Source organism: Helianthus annuus, chromosome 6 (assembly GCF_002127325.2).
Source record: "Helianthus annuus cultivar XRQ/B chromosome 6, HanXRQr2.0-SUNRISE, whole genome shotgun sequence".
Lineage (NCBI taxonomy): Eukaryota > Viridiplantae > Streptophyta > Magnoliopsida > Asterales > Asteraceae > Helianthus > Helianthus annuus.
The window spans coordinates 75600054-75625100 of NC_035438.2; the positions used below are offsets into that span (position 1 = coordinate 75600054).

At 37.2% G+C, this 25047-nt stretch overlaps 1 protein-coding gene across 1 annotated transcript; it reads right to left on the reverse strand.

The window, feature by feature from the left end:
- Nucleotides 1–494: 494 nt before the first annotated feature.
- LOC110865747 lies at nt 495–21239 on the reverse strand. The gene is made up of 8 exons (XM_022115065.2): nt 21019–21239; nt 18432–19309; nt 17663–17815; nt 10044–10619; nt 8929–9081; nt 6507–7067; nt 5962–6114; nt 495–980 (listed from the first exon to the last, which is right to left on the reverse strand). The coding sequence occupies exons 2-8, from the start codon at nt 19244–19246 to the stop codon at nt 788–790; spliced, it is 2604 nt and encodes an 867-aa protein (XP_021970757.1). The 5' UTR covers nt 19247–19309; nt 21019–21239; the 3' UTR covers nt 495–787.
- Nucleotides 21240–25047: the final 3808 nt, after the last annotated feature.

The following is a 25047-nucleotide window of genomic DNA, read 5'->3' on the forward strand; positions in this document are numbered from 1 at the left end:
CAAATAAATTAACTAGGATAGGGCGAAGGACAAAGCATATAGCATTTTAATACATTAAGTACAAAACTCATCAATTTTAAAGACAAAAGACATCGCCTGAAATTTTGTATATACATAAAGTACAAAACTTGCGATTCACTCAAGTAATTACATTATTGTACACGCTACTCGCTTTTATGAGAACATGGTGTTTATATGAGAGACACATGGCCCAAAGATTCGCTGAGGGATAACGTGTCTCTTATAACCTGAACTAGACCAGACTCTTTGGGATGGCTGCTTTGTGACACAGGGTGTTTTGGAATGGCTGCTTTGTGACACGGTGTTTAATGTTTAGATAACACAGATTCAGCTTCTGTTGATCATATTATTATTTATGGGGTCTTATTACCATATTTAGATAGTCACTTTCATATAATTTTAATTAATTTAATTATATGCTCTATGTTTCCTTTTGATATCTTTAAATTATATGCTTCATGTTTCTTTCCAGGTTTCCTTTTCTTCAAATGTTACAATGATTCTTGCAAAACTAAATGTCACACAAACAAGTCTAAACCAAGATAGATGATGATGGCTCGTTGTCACGCCACGGACCACCAATGTGTTCCATCAACTGGCCACATTAATTAATTAATTAGCAAGAATCATCTGTGACCACTAAAGTCTACACCATGTGACAACAATCTACCATAAAACTCATATACAACAACAGGCCAGTTAATGCTACTTACTGAGTTGTGGGTTATCAGCGACGTATGACATCAAACCCGTCACTCGAAAGGGTTCAAGCTGACTTCTTTGTCTTGGCTGATTCAGTGGTGGCTGAGTATCCCCTTTTCATGGATGGTGAGGAAGCACCGGGGATGTCGTGATTATGCAGCCCTTTGTAAGTTATGATCACTTGTGATGAACCATCAACAACTTTCTCCATGTGTTTCTTGACTGTACATCCAGCAAAAGCGCACTTGTAGCAGTTCCTGAAACAAACACGTCCAGATAATAAAGTTAGCAGAATTAAACATGTTTGTACCACTTGAATTGTTGTATTAATAAATCAAAAGTAATTATTAGTTGTGTCCAATAACACTAACTAAAAAATAACGTTAGATCAAAAAATTTCAATTGTTATTTATACATACATAGAGTGCTAATTGTGTCGTGTTGACAGGCTGAATAGACGAACCCAAACACAACCCATAGAGATTTATTCATGTCAAAGACATCAACTCTAACCCAAACACACTTGTAAGAGGTGTCTATTTAATTTTTTGTTTTTTTTTTTTTTGGCTTATCTCCTATTTCCAGTTAACAAACTTGGGTTTGTACATCTAGCTCGAGATTAGAGAAACCATATAGGAATATGGGGAGGTGAGAAATTGAGAATGGGTAGTTGGGAGTATTGGAAAAAATTGCTACAAATGAAGAGTCGGTGGAGTTCAAGAGGGAAACTTAATTTCACTTCTTGACATCAATAGTTGCTAAAACTGAAAGCCCATTAAGAATTTAAGTATCATCACCGTTATCATACTCGGTTAATCTCACCAATAGTAAAGCTAAGGTAGGGTATGAGGAAGGTAAGATGTAGACAGCCTTACCTCTACCCCGTAAGAATATGGTTGTAAAAATCCCGACTAGTCTCGGATTAGTCGCCGATTAATCACTAATTGGAGGTTCACCGATTACTGGCCGATTAATTGCTAGACGGTCCTATTCTGGCCAAATTTTGGTGAGATGTCAGCCAAATTTCGACCAAACCTTATAAATTCCTTCCAGTTACTTCAAAAATGGGTTAATGAGGGGTTAAAACATGTCTACTTTTGAAAACTACATATAAAAATGTATCTGTATATATATAACTAAAAATTACATATAAAAATCTCGATTCGATTAATCCCTATTAATCCCGATTAATCGCTAGTCGGTACCCACCGCCCGACTAGCGCCTAGCGATTCTTACAAAACTAGTCGATGACTATCTTCAATCTCAACCGGCACCTACTTACTCAAATCATTGGCTCCACTCTCCAAAATACAACAAAACACCCATGGAGAGAATTTCCATTCGGACTTCAGGTCTCAAAACCCAACGTCACTTTGTAACCGTCTCGGAACACCCTTCGCACTCCCACTGTTACCAAATCCCCTTCTAGGTTTAAACCTACGTATAAGCCCAAGCTAACATCCCCATGGCTCGAGGATTCATGCTTGCAATATGAATCCACTTAGCTCTACCCGATGTAGCGAGACAAGACTTTATTACTCGAAAGTTGGTCCACTTCTTCCGGTGATGCATAACCTCGTACCTTCCAGAGGTCTTCAATCAAACAAATTCATCGATGCTTCATTGAAGTAGGTAACAAGAAAATAGAATCTCAAAACTAAAAGTCTCCGCTACCTTCCATTGAGTCTCAATGCATCACCACAAACACATTCTATGAAGCAGAATTTACTATCTTCAGACATCGACTCTAAAGAATGTCCATACCTCCATGCAGCCCCACCAAGTCATCCATGGCCAGCTCCCACTATCCCTGTTCTCCCAACCCATGCCAAACTGACATTCATGATTCAAATCTTCATTCATACTTCCCCAGCGAAAACCGGAAACCTTCACCTGGTATCGGTACAAAGATCCCCTCAAATGTCAAACCACTAATCACCATCGAAAGAATAGCTTCATAGCTCTAGACTAGCTAACATGCAAACGGTTATAATAGCAATAGAGCTTGCATGGAAAACAAGTGGTACCAAGGGGGTTCTATGACCGTACACACAACCAGTTAACGCAAACCCTAACCGAAAGATCTTGTGAACGAGCAATAGTTCACATGACTTGCCACTAAACTCTTTTTTCACTTATGTCGTCACCAGCGATGGTTCCATTTTCTCCGGGTTTTCCCATGACAAACAAATCAACTAAAATCCAAGTCGCCAAGCATTCTCAAATTGATCTCCTCCAGACAAATCCGACCCGAAAACGCTAAAGTAACACAAAACCCGATTCCTCAAATTTTCCGGTTGATAATAAATAGTCAAAAACTGAACTTGAAATACAAGAAAAAAAACCCAAATCGCAAACCAATTATACTCCCCGATCACAGAACCAACCGCGACTTCAAGGAAGTTTCCCGGCCACAGTCGAAAATCGACCTGATATAAAAACCTAATCGCAATCGAACAACAGACCCCGTTGATCCCGACGATTCAAACTGACCTAGAGTCGGTCAATCAAAGTATCAAACCCGGCGATCTTCAATAGTTTACCCAGCTCCAATAAACTAAAACACTCAACAACCATAAACTCTAAATCACCACTTCGATCTATTTGTGACATTAAAGAGTTTAACCGGATACTTCAATCTCGTTCACAACAAACCTTGCCCCAAAACCAATTCGCAAAACATTTTGCAGCTTCAAGAGTTTCAAAATCGGTCTAACCTTCGATCAATTAATTAAAAAAAGGAACACCTTGACAAAAGAAAAACCATTTACCTACTCCTTGCGGCGGCTCACAAAAGTAGATAATATATACTTTGATCTTATGCAGCTCCGAAGGCAATTGATACAAACTTTTCTTTTATCTTGATAGACTCCAACAAAACACAATTTGTTATGCTTCTGCATTTATTTGGGCTAGCAACCCTATACCCAAGAAAAGTCAACGTGGCTTCCATTTTTTTCTTTGTTCATGCGATTCCCAAACGATCATCCAAACCATTTTTATGTAGTTGCTTCCTTGAATGGCACAAACAAGCAGCCGCAAGAAGAAACATAATCGCAAGAAAAGACATAATTGCAAACAACAACGACAACTTCACCAACCTGGCTATAGAACGAAAATGGGTAATCAACCTGATGTGTGCCCCATGTCACCTTGCAATCCAAGCCACGTAACTCCACGTATTTAGGATTTAGGATTTGTTTGTTTTAATGTGATATGTTAATTAAAGGAGTACAGGGGATGCCCATACTCCACGTTCATGCAGTTTCTTTTTATTCCCATGTTTAGGTTAGTGGCTTAGTGGTGGCAGTAGTTATGTAAGGCTATATAATAGCCATAGGTTTCCTTTTTAATGCAAGCAAATGAATTGAATCAGTTTCTCACTCTCTTTTCTCTCTAGTTCGTTAACCTTTCTTCTGGCCATTTGATCCAAACAATCTGAACCAAACACAACCTCTCCTACGAAGCGTCTCTATGCAACCGTGTATTCAAAGAGCCAAAGCTCTAATGCCATTTATTAGGTATATAAATGGCGCAGCGGAACCAACACACACGCACAAACGATATAAAACGCGCAGAACAGAAAGTAATCACGGCACAAAAATTTAAATGATCCGGTCCTAGTGGGGGACCTACGTCCATGGGCTGCAACTAGGTTATTTTCATTAAGCACAGACCAAGATTACAATACATATGGTTTATATAGAGAATAAATTAGGTTTTATCCTTAGGCCCCAAGAAACCTAAAGTGGGCCAAAACCGGGCCCAAGATCTCTACGCCTTCACAAACCCAATAATATATCTAGTGTGGGGTTCGGCTACAAAGTCCAAATTTCCTAAAAAGTGTAAAAAGTCATAAAACACTATAATTTCATCCATAACCACACACCTAAAACTCACAAATAACAGAGTGAAGATTACTAAAACACCATATTCATACCCTAATAGTCCATAAAAACTTCAAACACACCATCGTAGAACTACGAATATAAAACACAACATGCTAATCAACATAAAACACAATAATGTTTGTCATTCCATAATTAGAGCCTTATCATCAAAAACACAACACAAAACCCACATATATAATGTTTTAGTAATCTTCATTATGTTATTTGTAGGTTTTTGGTGTGTTTTAATGTTGACATTTTGGTGTTTTATGACTTTTTAGGAAATTTGGAACTGTGATTAAAAAAGCGCGCTTTAAGCGTGAAGCGCTGAAGCGTTTGGAAAAGCGCTTTTTTTAGTCTGAAACGTTACAACACGTGAAGCGTTTTGAAGCGAGCTTTAAGCGCGAAGCGATGATGGTTTGAAGCGACGCTTCAGCCCAATCAGGTCACATTTGGGCCATTTTTTAGGCCCAATAGTCTTTAAATAGGGTTTAAATGAGGCCCTACTTCTTTACCCTAATAATCAGCCGCTGTCTTTTAACAAATCAGCCGTTGTCTTCCTTTTCTCCTTCTATTATCTCTGCAACTTGATTTCTGTTTAGAAATTATAATGGCCTCAGGATCAAACAGCACTACTGCTGCCTCGGAAAAGTCCTTCTCATCTGGTGACCCGAGATGAATACGTACTTGATTATGATGATTATTGATTAAAGACTATTTTTATGTTTATGTTTTAAGCGTGTTTTGACTTTAATTTATGTTTTAACTATGCTTTTTATGTGTTAAGTGTGTTTTTTAATCATGTTTTTGTGTTTATTATTGATTAACAAGTAGAATAGGTCAAATTGATGTGTACAATATTTTTTTTTATCTTTTTTTTAAATTTTGAGCGCTTCGTATACGTGAAGCTCTCGCTTCGCGCTTGAAGCTTCGCTTAAAGCTTTTGAAACCAAAACGCTTCGGAGCGCCTCGTGCTTTTTTAAACCAAGATTTGGAATTTGTAGCCAACTCCTAGCCTATATATGTATATAGGGCTAAGGTCATACGATAAAAACATACTTCCATTTATTGCACATATGGTCATCAAACTTTCAATTCATGTGCCATTGGCCCATTATAAACAACGTAATCCTTCATTACATAATGTGGCTTTTGTTGACCTACATGTAGCTTTTTGTTGCTGATGTGACAATAGAAAATATATGATTATTTCAAAAAGTTTTAAATACTCCATAAAAATTCTTAAATCTCTTAAAAAAAACTTAATTCTTTTAAATAAATCTTAAGATCTTTATACAAAACCTTAACAATTATTATCAAGAAATGCTAAAGGAATAAGTAATGCACCTGGGATGAGGATTTCCCTTCACCATCTTCTCCCGATACTTCCTCCATTTGTAGCTATCTGATGATACTTTTGTCTCAGCAGCCGCATGTACAATAAACTTCGGTTTTTTTGGATGTTTGAGGACAGAACTTTCTGAACTGTTTCTCTTTAATCTGTTTATTAATTAAAAGGATGCAGTTAAGTTAACGCCATATAACAAGATAATAGAGTAAATTACGTTTTTGGCCCCTGTGGTTATATCACTTTTACTATATTAGCCCAAAATAAGAATTTTTAACATATCTGCCCCCATGGTTTATATAACTAACCATTTTGGCCCCTAAGTCTAGAGATCATGGGGGCCAAAATGGTTAGTTATAGAGACCATGGGGGCTAAAATGGTTAGACTCAGGGGTCAAAATGGTTAGTTATAGAGACCATGGGGTAGATATGTTAAAAATTCTTATTTTGGGCTAATATAGTATAAGTGATATAACCACAGGGGCCAAAAACGTAACTTACTCCAAGATAAAATTACCATGACATTGGTAAATTAGGAAATTACCTCTGCTTTATTTCCAAGCCATCAACATGCACAACTTCTGAGATTGATTTTCCTTTTAGTGATTTTGCAGTTGATAAATCCTTACCTCCCTTTGAAATCACTATATTAGGCGGATCATGTTTGTGCTGGCCTTTATAAACTACGTCTACAACAGAATTAAATTGATCATATAACTCCACCTTCTTAGCTTGACAGGCTCTGTGTTTGCATATAGAATAGCTTCGAAAACCATAAGGACTCTTCAGTTGTCTCCGAGCATACTTCATCCAGGCATAACTGTCGATCGGTATCTTAATAGGTTTTGAAGTAGATAAAGATTTAGAACGAGTGGTTGCCTTCTGCTCTGTTTCTGCCACATCAGCATTCGCCGCTGGTGTGGGAGGCATCGTTGGTGATTGTGTGAATGAAGATGGAACCCTTTCCTTGGAGTGTGAGGAAGCAGCGGGAATGTCGTGATTATGCAGTCCTTTGTATGTTATGATTACTTGTGATGAACCATCGACAACTTTTTCCATGTGTTTCTTGACTGTACATCCAGCAAAAGCGCACTTGTAGCAGTTCCTGATACAAACATGTCCAGATAATAAAGTTCGCAAAATTAAACATGTTTGTACTAAGTAAATTGCATTATAAATAAATCAAAGTAATTATAAGTTATGTGCAATAACATTAACTAAAAAAAACAAGAACGTTAGATCAAAATATTTCAATTGTTATATATCCATACACAAATTGTGTCGGGTTGGCAGGTTGATGGGATGAATAAGTGGACCCAAACACAACCCATAGAGATTTATTCGTGTCAAAAATATTAACCCTGACCCATACACTCTTAAAATTGTGTTGTGTTCATATCGTATATTAGGTCAATCCGTTTAACGTACATTTGAGAATAAGAGTGATACTTGGTGACTTGGTAACAATTTACAAACCAATGACTCTGGCGCAGATGAACTTTTTTTGTGGTAATGTCTTTTTAATTGTTTTTTTGCTTATCCTATTAATAAACTTGGGTTTGTATATCTAGCTCCAGATTAGGGAAGCCATATAGAAATGAATAGAATATGGGGAGGTGAGAAACTGAGAATGGGTAGTTGGAAATATTGAACAAAGTTGCTAAAAATGAAGAGTTCGTGAGTTCAAGAGAGAAAATTAATTTCACTTCTAGAAATCAATAGTTGCTAAAACCGAAAGTCCATTAAGATAGTATCAAACATTAAAAAAATTATAAGGGCAAACAAAACTACTCCTAAATACTCAATTTTACCTATAATGAGACTTGAAACCTCACCACTTGGGAGGGACTACACCTTAACAAACACCTTGGTATCATTGGGCTACAAACCCTTTGGTATCAAACACTAAATCATCATACTTAGTAAATCCCACCAATAGCAAAGCTAAGGTAAGGTCTGAGGAGGGTAAGATGCAGACAATCTTACATCTACCCCGTAGGAATAGAGAGAGTGATTCCAACGAGACCCCTGGATCGATAGTAGTTTTGCATCAAGCGTTAGACATAAAGCACATAACACTTATAGCAATCGGGACAAAGGCCGATTAGTGCATGTACCCCCTTGTTTTTCCGCGATCAACGCTACCACACGATGCATGATTAACAGTCTGCCACTATTAACACATTACAAGCGGGGCGAGTATCAAACACTAAACGTCAACACTTTTTGAATACGCCCTCTCATCATCATCATAATCAATAAATCCCACCAATAGCAAAGCTAAGGTAGGGTCTAAGGAGGGTAAGATGTAGACAATCTTACCTCTACCCTGTAGGAATAGAGAGGCTGCTTCCAGTGAGACCCCCGGCTCGATAGTAGTTTTGCATCAAGCCTTGGACATAAGGCACATAACACTCAGCAGTTGGGACAAAAGCCGATTAGTGCATGTACCCCCTTGTCTTTCGGCTATCAACGCCACCACATGATGCATGATTAACCGCCCCTCGCTTTTTAACGTTATTTTCACGAAATAACGTTAAAATTAGTGCACTTTGAATACCCCCTCTAAAAATCTAAATAAGATCTTTTTGAAAACCCCTAAAACTTGAACAGTTAACGGATCATTTCATTTATTTAACATATTGACAGGTCATGACTATTTAACCCGTTTATTAAACTTGTCGTGTTTGGGTTGACCTGTAAGTGAAGGTTTATATTTGAGTTTTTTTGGTCAAAAAACGAATCCATGAAAGTAAATTACCGTTGTATGACCTTAGCCCGCAAATCTACATTTCACTTTACAATATTGACATAGGACAGATATTCAAAAACAAAAGTATAAAACTATAAATCCAACTTAGTTTTTCAATAAATCAAATAATTTACTCAAAAGAAGTATACGTACTATTTCATTATTTAAGTGCATCATATTTGCGTGAGAAATGCTAAAATAATAAGTGATGTACCTGGGGTGAGAATTTCCCTTCACCATCTTCTGCCGATACTTCCTCCATTTGTAGCTATCTGCTGATACTTTCGTGCCAGCAGTTGCATGTACAATAAACTTTGGTTTTTTTGGATGTATGACGACAGAACTTTCTGAGCTGTTTCTCTTTAATCTATTTACCAATCAAAAGGATGCAGTTAAGTTAACACTAGGGGTGTGAATATCTGACACGACCCGATAGCACGACACAAACTTAACACGAAAAGTGCAGGTTTAGGTTCTGTCTAAACGGGTCCGGGTCAGTGTCAGATTTAAGCCGTGAACCCGTTTAGCTAAACGGGTCGGGTTCATGTCAACCAAAGCGGGTTGACCCGTTTAACCCATTTGTATTAGATTTTTATTTTTCACAATATGTTTTATGTAATAAATTAAATCGGGCAGATATTGTATGCCATAACCATAACTTAATAAGAGAATCTGACATAATAATTTATAATTAAAATGTAATTGTATTATATACATTTGTATTCCTTGTAAAATTTTAAATTTAATATATTAATTTGTGAAAAATATAAAAGTAAAAAAAAATCAGGTTGAACAGGACTCTTCGAGTCAACCCGCGAATATTCTGGTCATGCTCGGGTTCATATGTATTACACTGATTTTCGGGTTCGTCTAAAAATTCCGGGTTCCAGTCAGGCTGGACCCGTCCATAGTTGTTAATAGCGAATAGCGACAAGGGACCTATATGCTACATAGCGAATAGCGACAAATAGCGACCGCTATTTCATATATAGATAATTAGATACACTAGAAAAAGAATTTTCAAAATTTTTATATGTATATTATATCAAAATACCTTGGTGTACATGCTATTTTACATGTATATTTAACAAAAACCTATAAATCCAGCTATTTTATAGCTATATCTAATTGTTATTTACATCAAAAAAAAAAAAAACTAACAATCGCCATTCACGCTATTGGTCGCTATGACCCAAATAGCGACACTTGGTCGCTATAGCCGCTATTGACAACTATGGACCCGTCAACCTGTGGACACGACACATTTAGCGCCCATTGTTAACACCATACAACAAGATAAAGTTACCATGACTTGGTAAATAGAATTACCCCTGCTTTATTTCTGAGCCATCAATATGCACAACTTCAATAGGATGTTCCTTTAATCCATCCGTTGAAATTGACTTTCCTTTTAGTGATTTTGCAGTTGATAAAACCTTACCACCGTTTAAAATCTCTTTCTTAGGTGGATCATGCTTGTGCTGGCCTCTGTAAACTACTTCTATAACAGAATTAAATTGATCACATAACTCCACCTTCTTAGCTTGACAGGCTCTATATTTGCATTTAGAATAGCTTCGAAAACAGTCACGCCTCTTTAGTTGTCTCCGAGCATACTTCATCCAGGCATAACCGTCGGTCGGTATCTTAATAGGTAAAGATTTAGAATGAGTGGTTGCCTTCGGCTCCGCTTCCGCCACATCAGCATTCGCCGTTGGTGTGGCAGGCATTACTGGCGATCGTGTGAATGAAGATGGAACCCTTATCTTGGAGTGTGAGGAAGCAGCGGGAATGTCGTGATTATGCAGTCCTTTGTATATTATGATTACTTGTGATGAACCATCGACAACTTTTTCCATGTGTTTCTTGACTGTACATCCAGGAAAAGTGCACTTGTAGCAGTTCCTGAAACAAACATGTCCAGATAATAAAGTTCAATCAAACCAAACCCAGTAAATCCCACAATTAGCAAAGCTATTGTTAGGGTCCGGGGAGGGTGAGATGTAGGCAAACCTTACCTCTACCCTGAGGTAGAGAGCCTGCTTCCAGAGAGACCCCCCTCGGTTCAAATCACATAGACAGATATATAAAGCATGAGGTGTGTGTGTATATATATATGTGTGTGTGTGTATGTACATAGAAACTACCACTAATAACAAAGGTGGTGAAAGAGTACATGGTTAAAAATAGACAAATATCACATCAAAAACAACCTATAAACATATATACAAGAAAACAATCACATGTAAAGTCCACCTAACGTGCAAACAACAAGTAAGTCCCTACGACACAGCCAGAACACATTTATCCCCTCCCTTAAAAGTCCTTAACCTTAATCTTACGCCTCCACGAACAAGAAGTAAAACCAGATAATAAAGTTAGCAGAATTAAATGTTGGGGAAATTAGGATTGCAACAGATGTCATCTGAGAGGCGTGTAGTCACTTTCAAATCGATTTAGCTTACCAGAAAAATCCAATCGGATAAAACTCAGATCTCGGTCGGTACCAAAGATCAACATGTCATCTACGTATAGGCAAATTATGACTCCTTTACTAGAAGCATCGAATTTGCTATACACACCTGTCCGCTTGGTTCAATACAAAAGCATTAGATAACACCACATCGTCATTTTTTTATGCCACTGTTTAGATGCTTGCTTTAGGCATGATTGTTGGGTTCGTAGGCTTTAGGGTAGCCGGCCCTAATTAGGGTTAGCCGGCCCTAGTTATTAGGCCCACTTAGTTAACTTGTTGACCAAGTAGGAAACCCTAATCTTGTTCTATAAATACCTATGATGTAATTGTAATCTGGATCATTCTGAAAACAGTTGTGAGCATCTAATAAAAGTGAAACCCTAGTTGCAACCCGTGGACGTAGGTCACCTTGACCGAACCACGTAAATTCTTGTGTTCTTTATTTTCTGCTAGTGTGTGTGTGTTTGTTTATTCCGCTTCCGCTCGAGCCTACTCTGATCCGATACCCCAAACAAGTGGTATCAAAGCCAAAGGTTCAGTTAAATACACGGTTCACACGGTTATCGCAGGAGAGAGAAAGAGAACTGGACGAGAGATCTTGATCTGCTGTTGCTGCCGTCGCCGCTGACTTGTTTACGGCCCGTACCTATTCTCTGGTTACGGCTCGTAAGGTCTAGGGTTTGCGCCGTAGGGTTTGCTGTTGCAGATCTGGTGGTTTTGGGGTGTTTGGCGATTAGGGTTTCGGTTCTTGAACCCTGGTTATTCGCTGATTTTACGCTCGGGTTTGCAGGAGAAGTCGCTGGTTCGGGTACTTCGGGTTTCCGGTTATTGAAAGTTGCTCGGGTTTCGGTTGCTTGGTTCCTTGTGGTTTTTTCTGGTTTTCTCGTTTGTTATGGCTGAAGACGGGAAGTTCCGAATCGAGAAGTTCAACGGTACTGATTTTGCATGGTGGCGAATGCAAATAGAGGCGTTGCTTGGTGAATGCGATTTGGATATGGTACTGGAAGAAAAACCTGCTGGAATGGATAAAGCTGCCGAAGCAATTTGGAACTCAAAGGACAAAAAGGCAAGAGGTAAAATTACATTGGCTTTGATGAGGAGCGTTGCATTTAATATCATGAAAGAAACAACTGCTCGTGATATGTTAGAAGCTCTGTCAAATATGTATGAGAAACCGTCTGCCAGTAATAGGGTGTTCTTGATGAGGGAACTGTTTAATATGAGGATGAACGAGGGCAGTTCAGTTGCTGATCACATTAATGAAGTCAATTCAATTTTGTCCAGGTTAGCAACTGTGGGCATTAGCAACTGTGGGCATGAAGTTGGATGATGACACTCAGGCTGTGGTTTTGTTATCTTCCTTACCTGATAGCTGGTCAGGATTTGTGACAACGGTTACTGAAACTGCTGAAACTGGAAATTTGAAGTTTGATCGGGTCCGGGATAGTGTTTTGGGTGAAGACGTTCGTCGGAGGAACACTAGTGGAGGATCTACTTCTGGTATGCTCAGTGTTAGCAGGGGAAGAGGTAAAAACAGAAGCAATGGGAGTCGTGGGAAAAGCTTGTCTAAAGCTGGGAAGAATGTGAGGTGCTGGAACTGTGGTGAAAAGGGGCATGTTAAAAACGAGTGTCCTGATCCTAAGAAAGAGGATGGTAAGCAGCATGTAAACAGTGTTGTGTCAGATGAATCTGATGGTGACGTACTGGTTTGCTGTGAAGAGTCTATAGATTCTTGGGCTATGGATTCTGGTTCTTCGTTTCACGCCATGCACAGTGGGGAGACGATGGTGAATCTGAAAAAAGGAGACTTTGGAAAGGTACGATTAGCTAACGGTCATGTTCTTAATGTTACGGGTATGGGAGATGTCAATCTGAAGACTCCACTGGGCACTACATGGAACTTAAAGAACGTCAGGGTAATTCCAGGTTTAACGAAGAAACTTATTTCTGTTAGTCAACTGGATAAACAGGGACTAGATGTTAAGTTTGGTGGTGGGAAGTGGAAGGTGATTGATGGAAATCTTGTTGTTGCCTGTGGGAGGAGACGAGGATCGTTGTATCTAGTTGAGATACCTGTTGAGGGAGTAGCCGTCCCTGTACAACATAAAGTCTGGTTCACTGAATCTAGTAAGCGGAAGAGGGTTCAATTTGCGAACTTGAATCCTGGTGCTTTGGGGATGTCAGTTGAATGTGGTCGGGGGTCTAAGTTTAAGCCAGTCATGGGATTTGGTAATAGTGGGAGCACAGGTCGTGTTCCGGGTACAATCACAAAGAACCGTTGGGTTTTGAAGACGAAGGTTCCGACTAAAGAAAAAAGCTCTCCTGGAAATAGTTTGCAAAACGTGGAGGGTGGTATTAATTCTCGATGTATCTCTGGAGCTGGTGGATCGTGCAAGCCGTTGAGATAGAGAATGGGTCTGATAAGACTGTTGGGTTGGAGCTTGTGGGAGCTTCAACTGGTCTCTCAGTTACTTGATGAGAGGTGTGGTTGCAACTAGGTGGCTTGGATGTGACTGAAGTCTTAGCTTGTTCTTGGAACTGGAGGCTGGGAAGACTTGAACGTAAAGATTACTGAAGTTACTGGTGATGGGTTTCTTAGATGCACTTTGTGGACTATGCAAAGCCTCCGAGTGGGAGATTGTTGGGTTCGTAGGCTTTAGGGTAGCCGGCCCTAATTAGGGTTAGCCGGCCCTAGTTATTAGGCCCACTTAGTTAACTTGTTGACCAAGTAGGAAACCCTAATCTTGTTCTATAAATACCTATGATGTAATTGTAATCTGGATCATTCTGAAAACAGTTGTGAGCATCTAATAAAAGTGAAACCCTAGTTGCAACCCGTGGACGTAGGTCACCTTGACCGAACCACGTAAATTCTTGTGTTCTTTATTTTCTGCTAGTGTGTGTGTGTTTGTTTATTCCGCTTCCGCTCGAGCCTACTCTGATCCGATACCCCAAACAATGATGACTTAACAAGCTTACACACCTTATGCTCGTTGCCACTTACCAGCCATAACGAAACCCTCAAGTTGTTTCAGATATATCTCCTCATCCAAATCAGCATTTAAGAAGTCACATCCCTTTGGTGAATCACAAGATTGTGTATTGCCACTAAAACAACCAACAATCTAATTGTGGATATTCTTGCTACAGGAACATATGTGTCAAAGTAGTCTATTCCTTCTTTTTGTCTAAAGCCTTGGATTATAAATCACGCTTTATATATATATATATATATATATATATATATATATATATATATATATATATATATATATATATATATATCAATAGAACCATCCGGGGGCTTTGCCCCTTGGACCCTGCTAGGGGTTGCCACCTTTGGACCCTGCTCCCAAGGGTGCTTCCCCCAAACCCCCGTTGCCCCCTGGAACCCATTGATTAAGGGCTACGCCTAAACACTTAGAACTCATCATCATCATACTCAGTAAATCCCACCAATAGCAAAGCTAAGGTAGGGTCTGAGGAGGGTAAGATGTAGACAACCTTACCTCTACCCGTATGAATAAAGAGGCTGCTTCCAGTGAGACCCCCAGCTCGATACTAGTTTTGCATCAAGCCTTGGACATAGGGCACATAACACTCAACAATCGGGACAAAGGCCGATCAGTGCATGTACCCCCTTGTCTTTCGGCTATCAACACCACCACATGATGCATGATTAACAGCCCGCCGCTTTTAACGTTATTTTCATGAAATTAGTAAATTAACGTTAAAACTAGTGTAATTTCACTTTTTCCCCTTGAAGGCCCACACTTATATGCAAAGGCCCAAACACTTAGAACTATAATAACTCAAATAGGCGTGCACTCCCACACCTCCTAACTTGCTTGATGTGTATTACAATTCTCTTTGGCCACCAAGTTCCCAATTAAACTAAAATATCCAACATTAAACATGTTTGTACTAATAAATTGTTTAATTAAAAAATATAAAGTAGGTATTACCTATGTCCAACAACATTAGCTAAAAAAATAAGAACGTTAGATCAAAACATTTCAATTGTTACTTATCCATACACAGAATGTTGATCATCTTGGTTTGGCAAGTTGACGAGATGAACAAGTGAGAACCCAAACACAACCCATAGAGATTAATTCGTGTCAAAGACATCAACCCTAACCCAAACACACTTATAACTGTGTTGTGTTCATGTTGAGTTTTTTGGTCAACCCATTTAATGTATAGTTGTGAATACGAGTGATACCCGGTGACTTGGTAACAATTTTAAAACCAATGACTCCGGTTCAAATGAACTTCTGTAATTGGTGTCTTTTTCATTTATTTATTTATTTTATTTTATTTATTTATTTTTTTTTTTTTTTTTTTTTTTTTTGCTTATCTCCCATTTCCATGCAACAAATTTGGGTTTATATATTTAGTTCGAGATTTGAGAAACCATATGGAAATAATCGGAACACGGGGAGGTGAGAAATTGAGAATGGATAGTTGGGAGCATTAAACAAAGTTGCTTAAAATGAAGAATACGTGAATTCAAGAGGGAAAATTAATTTCACTTTTAGAAATCAATAGTTCCTAAAACTGAAAGTTCATTAAAAGAGTTTTGAACACGCAAACTAGCCTACTCCTAAATACTCCAATTTTGCTCACAATGGGACTTGAACACTCACCACTTGGGAGGGACTACACCTGAACAAACAAGTTGGTACCATTGGGCTACAAACCTTTTGGTATCAAACATTAAAAGTCAACACTTTTTGAATACCCCCTTTAAAAATCTAAATAAGAACTTTTTGAAAAGCCCTAAAACTTAAACAGGTTAATGGATCAGTCTGTTTATGAAACATATTAGCAGGTCATGATCGTTAACCCGTTTATTAAACTTGTCGTGTTTTGGTTGACCCGTTAGTGAAGGTTTTATATTAGCCAACCCAAAACCTTGTGACCTGTTTCGGGTTGTGTCAAGAATTGAAACCCCTATGTAAGGTAATGAATATTATGAAATAAATATAAGTGTAAGTTAAGGTAGATAGCTACTCCTAAAAGCAAACAAGGGTACATGGAAAACATAAATCTAAATCAAGCTTTGCTTCATCACCAAAAATACCAATATATCTATGTAGGGTGGTCATACAATAAAAACATACTTCCATTTATCGCACATATGGTCATTAAACTTTCAAGTCATGTGCCATTGGTCCATTATGAACAACGTAATCCTTTGTTACATAATGTGGCTTTTGTTGCTCATTTGTTGGCATCCATCTGGCTTTTTGTTGCTGATGTGCCGATAAAAATATATGATTATTTTAAAAAGTTTAAAAACTCCATATATATATATATATATATATATATATATATATATATATATATATAGGGTAAGGTTCATGCGAGAACCACCTTTATTGCGAGAACCGCGAGAACCAATGTGAACACAAGCTAAAATAGCTAAAAAAACCTAAAAAAAACCTAACCCCCACCCCCCAAAAACCTAAACCCCCCCACCCCCCCCCCCCCAAAGCTAAATGCTAAAAACTAAAACCCTCAAAAAACCTAAAAAAAACCTAACCCCCCCCCCCAAAAAAAACCTAAACCCCCCTCCCCCACCCCCCAAAAACCTAAACCCCCCCCCCCCCCCAAGCTAAAATGCTAAAAACTAAACCCCCCAAAAAACCTAAAAAATCTAAAAAAATCAAAAAAAAATCTAAAATTTTTTTTTATTTTTTTACTATTTTTTATGTTCAAATCGCTACTTTTAGTAGCCAAAAAAAAAAAAATAGCGATTTTTATATAAAAAATAGTAAAAAAATAAAAAAAAAAATTTTTGGGTGTTTTTTAGATTTTTTTAGGTATTACTGTTTGTGTTCACACTGGTTCTCGCGGTTCTCGCAATAAAGGGTGGTTCCTAACGGATCTTTGTCCTATATATATATATATATATATAGGACAAAGATCCGTTAGGAACCACCCTTTATTGCAAGAACCAATGTGAACACAACCAAAAATGCCTAAAAATAGCTAAAAAACACACAAAAAAAAATTATATTTTTTATATAAAAATCGCTACTTTTAGTAGCCAAAAAAAAATTTTAAAATAATATTTTTTTTTGGCTACTAAAAGTAGCGATTTTAACATAAAAAATATTAAAAAAAAATTTAGATTTTTTTTTAGGTTTTTTGGGGGTTTAGTTTTTAGCATATATATTTAATTTCAAATATATACTTAACTTTTATAATAAACATATAAATTCAAATGATAATCATACTTTTATATTTGAATTTTTTTGGTCAAAAAATGAACCCCACCAACTCACACTCATCCAATCCGTGGACCGTGACATAGACAAAGTATTCAGAAACAAAAGTAAAAAATCCAACTTAGCTTTAAAAAATCAAACATTTTTACTCAGAAGAATTATCCGTACTATTTCATTATTTTATTGTATCATATATCGTATATGCATTACAAACGCTAAAGTAATAAGTGATGCACCTGGGGTGAGAATTTCCCTTTGCCATCTTCTGCCGATACTTCCTCCATTTGTAGCTATCTGCTGATGCTTTCGTGCCAGCAGTTGCATGTACAATAAACTTTGGTTTTTTTGGATGTTTGACGACAGAACTTTCTGAGCTGTTTCTCTTTAATCTGTTTATCAATCAAAAGGATGCAGTTAAGTTAACACTAGGGGTGTGAATGTCTGACACGACCCGAAAACACGACACAAACCTAACACGAAATTTGCGTGTTTGGGTTCAGTCTAAACGGGTTCAGGTCAGTTTCATATTTAACCCCGTGAACCCGTTTAGCTAAACGGCCCGGGTTCGTGTCAACCAGGGTGGGTTGACCCATTTAACCCATTTGTATTAGATTTTATTTTTTAAAATATGGTTTATGTAATAAATTAAATCGGGTGGATATTTCATGCCATAATCATAACTTAATAAGAGATACTGACATAATATTTTAGAATTAAAATGTAATTGTATTATGTACATTTGTGTTTTTTGTGGTAAAATTTTAAATTTAACATATTAATTTGTGAAAAAAAAAATTAAGGTTGAACGGGTCGTGTTCAAGTCAACCCGGAAATATTTGGGTCATGTTCGGGTTCATATGTATGACACGATTTTCAGGTTCTTCTAAAAATTTTGGTTTCCGGTCAGGGGGACCCACCAACCTGCGGACACGACACATTTAGCGCCCATAGTTAACACCATACAACAAGATAAAGTTACCATGATTTGGTAGATTAGTAAATTACCTCTGCTTTATTTCTGAGCCATCAATATGCACAACGTCAGTCAGATGTTCCTTTGATCCAATGGTTAATATTGATTTTCCTTTAAGCAATTTTGTAGTTGATGGAACCTTACGTCCCTTTGAAGTTACTATATTAGGTGGATCATGTTTGTGTTGGCCTTTATAAACTACGTCTATAATGGAATGATATTGATCATGGCGCACCAACTTCTTAGCTTGACAGACACTGTATTTGCATCTAAAATAGGTTCGAGAACCTTCAGGACTCTTCACCTTCGTCCGACCATATACTAACCAGGCATAACTGTCGGTCGGTATCTTAATAGGTTTTGAAGCAGATAAAGGTTTAGAACGAGTGGTTACGTTTTGCACCGCTTCTGCCACATCAGCATTCGCCTTTGTTGTGGCAGGTATCGCTCGTGATCTTGTGATCCTGTTCAAAGTGGGCGGAGCTATAACAGTTGTTGCGTCATCATTACGCACAGCTTCGATCAGATGTTCCTCTAATCCATGCGTTGGGATTAATCTTCTTTTTAGTGATTTTGCGGTTGATAAAACGTTACCTCCCTTTAAAATCACTTTCTTAGGTGAATCATGCTTGTGCTGGCCTTTATAAACTACGTCTATAATGGAATTACATTTATCACAGTACTCCACCTTCTTAGCTTGACAAGCACTGTGTTTGCATTTATAATAGCTTCGAAACCCGTCAGTACTCTTCAGTGGTGTCCGACCATACCTTATCCAGGCATAACGGTCGGTCGGTATCTTAACAGGTTCTGAATTAGATAAAGATTTAGAACGCGTACTGACCATAGTTATCCAAGGCGCATAGGCCTCGCCTGGGGCCTAGGCGTAAGGCGCAAATAAAGCGACAACCTGAGAAAATAAAAGCGCACTTAAATGAAGATAAATAAAAAAATATTTTATGTATTAGAATGATACTATTCTTCAGATAAAATAAACAAAAGCTATTATATAACATTTAATCTCATCTAGAGAGTTGAAGCGAGCGCCTAGGAACTAGATTGGATCAGAAATCTGCATCAACTGGTATCCTGGAAGCTTATATTGTGAAGAAGATCAATAATTTTGCATTGAATAAAAAAATAAAATACATAGGTACTTAGTGCGCCTAGAGAGTTGAAACGAGCGCCTAGGAACTAGAAGCGCAATTAATGGGCCTCGCCTGTAAAATGGGCCTAGGCGCATGAAGCGAGGGCTTTTAATAACTATGGTAGTGACCATTTGGTCCGCTAGACGTAACCCTAACCCTAACTTCTTGTACAAAGCAGCCTGATCTATAACAGTTGCTAAGGCTTCTTGGTGACTCCCTTGAAGATGATTCTAAGATACAAAAAGTTCATAAGTACTGGATCATATATTTTTGTTCATCAACTATACATTATTGTTCTTGGATACATCTCAACTTATTATCATCCATTCCATTGCACAGATGATTAATTTTTATATACATACCATCTAGAGGTGGAAAATGGGCAGGTTGGATGGGGTTGGTTGTCGGGTTAGGATGGGCAGATAAAAAAAGGGTCAGGATGGGTTCGGTCCAGGATGGGCTAAAAATAGAAAAATAATAAATAATAAACTAATAATAAAAAAATTGAAAAAATAAAACAAAAAACTAAATAAAAATTCTAATTTAAAAAAAAATAAAAACAAATATATATATATATATATATAAGTAAAAATAAAAAATAAAACTCTTGCTTCCGAGTAGTAGTAAATGTTTTCAAGTATGGTTATCTAGCCAACTTTGGTTCAGGATTTTTAATTAAACACATTGTGTGAACACCTCAAAACCTCATCTTTTGAACATAAACTTATAAAAGAATCTAAGGAATTAGCATATTCTGAATAACCTCATCATGCTTGGATCCAATAGCAAACTAGGTGAGTCATTAGTTGGATTACTCAGAACAGTTGTGGCTAGGCTTGCAAACGAACTGAATGTTCAACGAACAGTTAGTGAACCGTTCGGCGGGAAGTTCGTTTAGATATATGAACGAACATGAACAATACGCGTTCGTTCATTGATGTTCGTGAACGTTCGGTAACATGTTCGTTTGTTTTCGATAGTTCATTAGTGTTTTTAATTTTTATATTTTATTTAAATACTTCAAAAATCCGACAAATAAAATACTTAATAAGTCACGAACGCTTGTTTGTGTGCGTTTGTTTCCATTTGTGTTCATGAGCATTAGTTTGTGTCCGTGAACGTTAGTTACCTAAAATTAACAAACGAACACAAACACAAATGAACGAACACAACATAAAATCTCGTTCGATAACTCCCTTGAAGATGATTATAAGGTACAAAAAGTTCATAATAACTAGATCATACATTCTCAATTTATTCTCATCAATTCCATTGCAAAGAAGATTAATATCCATATACATATCATCCAAGCTAGTCTAGCAGTCTAGGGTTTATATATTAACCGATTCCTAAAAGATAATTACAAGAAAGTGTAGAATACCTTCAATTTAAGCATATACATACCGTCATATCACATAATCATACTTAAAAAACAAACAATCAGCTTCATTTTGCAGAAAATCGATCTTACCAGCTGCTACGAGCTAACGATTGAGGATTTCTAGAATATTCTTCGGCTGAAATGTGAGAAACCCATAATGTACTAACATTTCTTTGATCAACAAGAATCACTGCGATGAAATCATCAGTGGCGTCGTTGTGGTAGCGGAATTTGTTGTGTTTGATAAAGATGCTCGAGTGCTCGAGTATCTATAAAAGTACATATTTTAGCTCGCTCTACACCTTAATTCGCAATGGAGACCGGCGTTTGCGATCGCGGAATTATGTTTTTTTTTTTTTTTGGTAAATTACATTTTTCGTCTTTTATTACCGTATCGAATTGTAATGTGTGGCCTTTAACTTTAGTAATTACAGTCACAATCATTTATTTAGAAAACTCGTTACATCTTTCATCCTTTAACATTAATAAGGTTAAACTTTTAAGTTAAGTTAGAACATGTGCCTTGCACATAAGGGTAAATTGGTAATTTCACTTTTTTATATTTAAAACCCTATTTTTTCTCTTAGTCGTATCTCTCTCCCTCTTTCTCTTCAACCAACCTACACCACCACCACCATATGCCAGCCGCCGCCACCACCACCGTATCCAGAAACGCCACTTCTCCCTCTTTATAAACAAACCCCCACTTCCTCCTCCCCCCTCTCTCTCTCCCTTAGCAAACACCACTTCTCCGGCCATACTTTACACAAATTCACAAATCAAGATTTAAAGAAACCTTGTTGGTTCAGACGCCGCTTGCCGACGACGATGGAAGAGGGGATGGATCCGTCACCGTTCATGTAAGAACCTTCAACTATGGGTTTATTACAATTGGAGTTGGACCCTGTGGTTTTTATATTGAGAAATGATGAATAATTTAATAGTTATTTGGTTAAAGGGGACGGGGTGTGAATGTATAATTTTGATGCCCACAACATATAAATGTTCTTCATGCACGTTGGAAATATTCTTTGAACTGTGGGTATTTTTTAGATTGAAACAAATAGTATTAAACGAAAGCCAAAAGAATCAAGGAAGTGAGGATTATTATTCTTAAAAATGATTAATGATAATTGGCGATTTGGGGGTTTAGGGTTACGGAACCCATTGATGTTCAAGATCTGCAAATGTGAAAGTGAAGTGGGTTAATTGTGAAATCTAGCAAATGGGTATTGATTGAAATCGATAAATGATAAATGGGTGTTGAAAAAGTTTTGATTTTGAGAGCGGGTTTGTGTACCCGAAGAGAAATCAAGATGTAGATCTGGAGTGACGGGATGAAATTAAAGGGGGAGAAATGGGTCAAGATGCAGGTGTGTATTTATTGATTGATTTTTGTTTTATTTATAAAATATTTTAATTAGATTAGTAAAAAGACCAAAGTATCCTTATACAAATAGATTTAACTGAAATTTTTAACCTTGTTAGTGCTAAAGGACGAAAGATGTAACGAGTTTTCCAAATAAAGGACTATGTGACTGTAATTATTGAAGTTAAAGGTTACCTATTGGAATTTTACACAAACACAAAGGAAGAAAAGTGTAATTTACCCTTTTTTATAGTTAAATGTCATTTTAGTCCCTGTGGTTTGGACAGTTTTGTCAATTTAGTCCAAAGGTTTCACTTATAGCCTATGGGTCCAAAAAGTTTTCAGCGTTGCCATTTTAATCCAGTAGACTAACTCTATTCATTTTTAAATGTTAACTCAAAGGGCATTTTTGACTTTTTAGTTATTTTTATGTTTTATTAATAAAATAAATAAACAAATTAAATCAAATATATATACACACATATAACAAAAAAATTATAACCTTATGCACTATGAACTGCAGATGATTATAAACCACTTACTCCTCACTATCATAAATAATTCCCATATCAAATTTGTAGATTTACATCTGAAACAAATCTATCAAGCTTATAATCTTCAATACTTACATAATTCAAACTACCCAAATCAATTAACACAAAACTTAAAACCCAACCCATATGACACCCAAAAGTCAAAGTCAAAGTCAAACATAAACACAACCTCTGCAATCCTACATGAGTGTTCTCCGTTCTTCAAGATCTCATGCCATTACACTTCAAATCAAAAGTCAAATACAAATATACAATTCACTAACTTCATTTATACTGACAAATCAATAACAAGCAACAATTATGATGAATAAAGCCCTAACAAGAAGATGTTGATCTAAGAGGACATAACTTAGCTCACTTGATAGGGGATATGAAGGCCCAATGATGCTACTACCAGATCGATCCATACCAACAACTTAGAAATGGGAAATTCAGGGTTTTGAAGTGGCAGAGAGAGATATATAAAGAGAGAGAAAGGGGTAAGTATAACAACCCTCCTAAAATATTTCCGACACCCCTAATATATTTAGAATGCCCCTATACATCTTAAAATACACCCCGTGTACGAGAAATGACCCAAAATACATTTATATAATTAAAAATAAAATAAAAACAATTAAAATGGGTCTGTCGTGGGCCGCAACAGACTACCTTTAATCCTACGCGGGCCGCGAGCGTCTGGACACCAAGCCTCACCTTGTGCCGCCACGTGTCGAACTCGTGTCAAGCCTACTCGATGATTGGTCAAAGCTACGTCGTAGACCCCCTATGTCGCGGGGCGCATAAGCCCCTTGTGTGGCCTTCGCGGGGCGCGACAAACTCGAAATCAGGCCCTATATAAGGAGGCCTTCGGTCCCAACCAGCTCACAAATTTTCTTTCTCTCTCAATTCTACATAGCAATCACTATACTCGGGCATTATACCACCTTAAATAACGAAGTTCTGCCTCGTACGTATTAGATACGCTGCCCGATTGATCTAGTGCTCCGTAACGGCTGTCGAGGCTCTGCCCGACGTAGTCGTTGGAGTTCTGTCTCGGGGAGGGTATAACTAATGTAAATATTGGGTTATTATACTAACACGTGTGCATTGTGTAATTAATAGATAATCACCAGGAAATCACAAAGGAAAACCCTAAAGTTGCAATGTGAGTAACCCCTTTTTTGCAAACTGTTTTTACAAAACCTCAATTGTTTTAATTTATATTTAACAGTGATTGAGTATTTGTATTCTACAGTTATCGTAGGTATGTTGGGGTTTTGTATACAAAACACTGTGAGTAGTAACATGACCACAAGTCGGGTTGACAGTACCGTGGGTGGTAATTAAAGTAGATGGAAACAAATGTAATTGCGAGATCGCCCTCAATGTTGTAAAAATAATAAAACCTGTCTTGATTAAATTAGGATTCACTCACCAGTATTTCACACTGACAAAATATTTTTAAACGCGTTTCAGGTAACAAAATGTGAAAGCCAAATAGAAGCCATGTGGTTGTGCGCGATGGCTAATGGTTGCCGTAGAGAGAGATCTGGAAGACAGTGTGTGTGAGTATATGTTATATATGTGTGTATATATTTAATTTAATTTTGTTTACTCATTTTATCATTAACACATAAAAATAACAAATTTAATTTGTTTCTTTATTCATTTTATAATAAAAGACATAAAAATAACTAAAAAGACAAAAATACCCTTCTAGTTAACGTTAAAAAATGGATGGAGTTAGTCTTTTGAACTAAAATGGGAACGTTGAAAAGTTTTTGGACCCACAGGCTATAAATGAAACATTTGGACTAAACTGCCAAAACTGCCTAAATCACAGGGACTAAAATGGCATTTAACACTTTTTTTTTTGCCATTAGGTTAAGCTGGACTTTTATTAGTTTATCGTAGGGCTCTAAACGAATCGAATGTTCAGCGAACAGTTTGTGAACCGTTTGGTGGGAAGTTCGTTTAATAAAATGAACGAATATGAACAAGAAATTCCGTTCGATAAGTTAAATGAACGAATATGGACATAGATTTCGTTCATTCAATTGTGTTCGTGAACGTTCGATAACATGTTCGTGAGCATTCGTTCTTTCGTTTGTTTTGTTGTTCATGATTTTTTGTACCTTTATTTATTATACCTAAATTTTTTATATTCTTTAACTTTTATTTATTTTGTTATCCTGAAAATTAAAATAGGAAGCC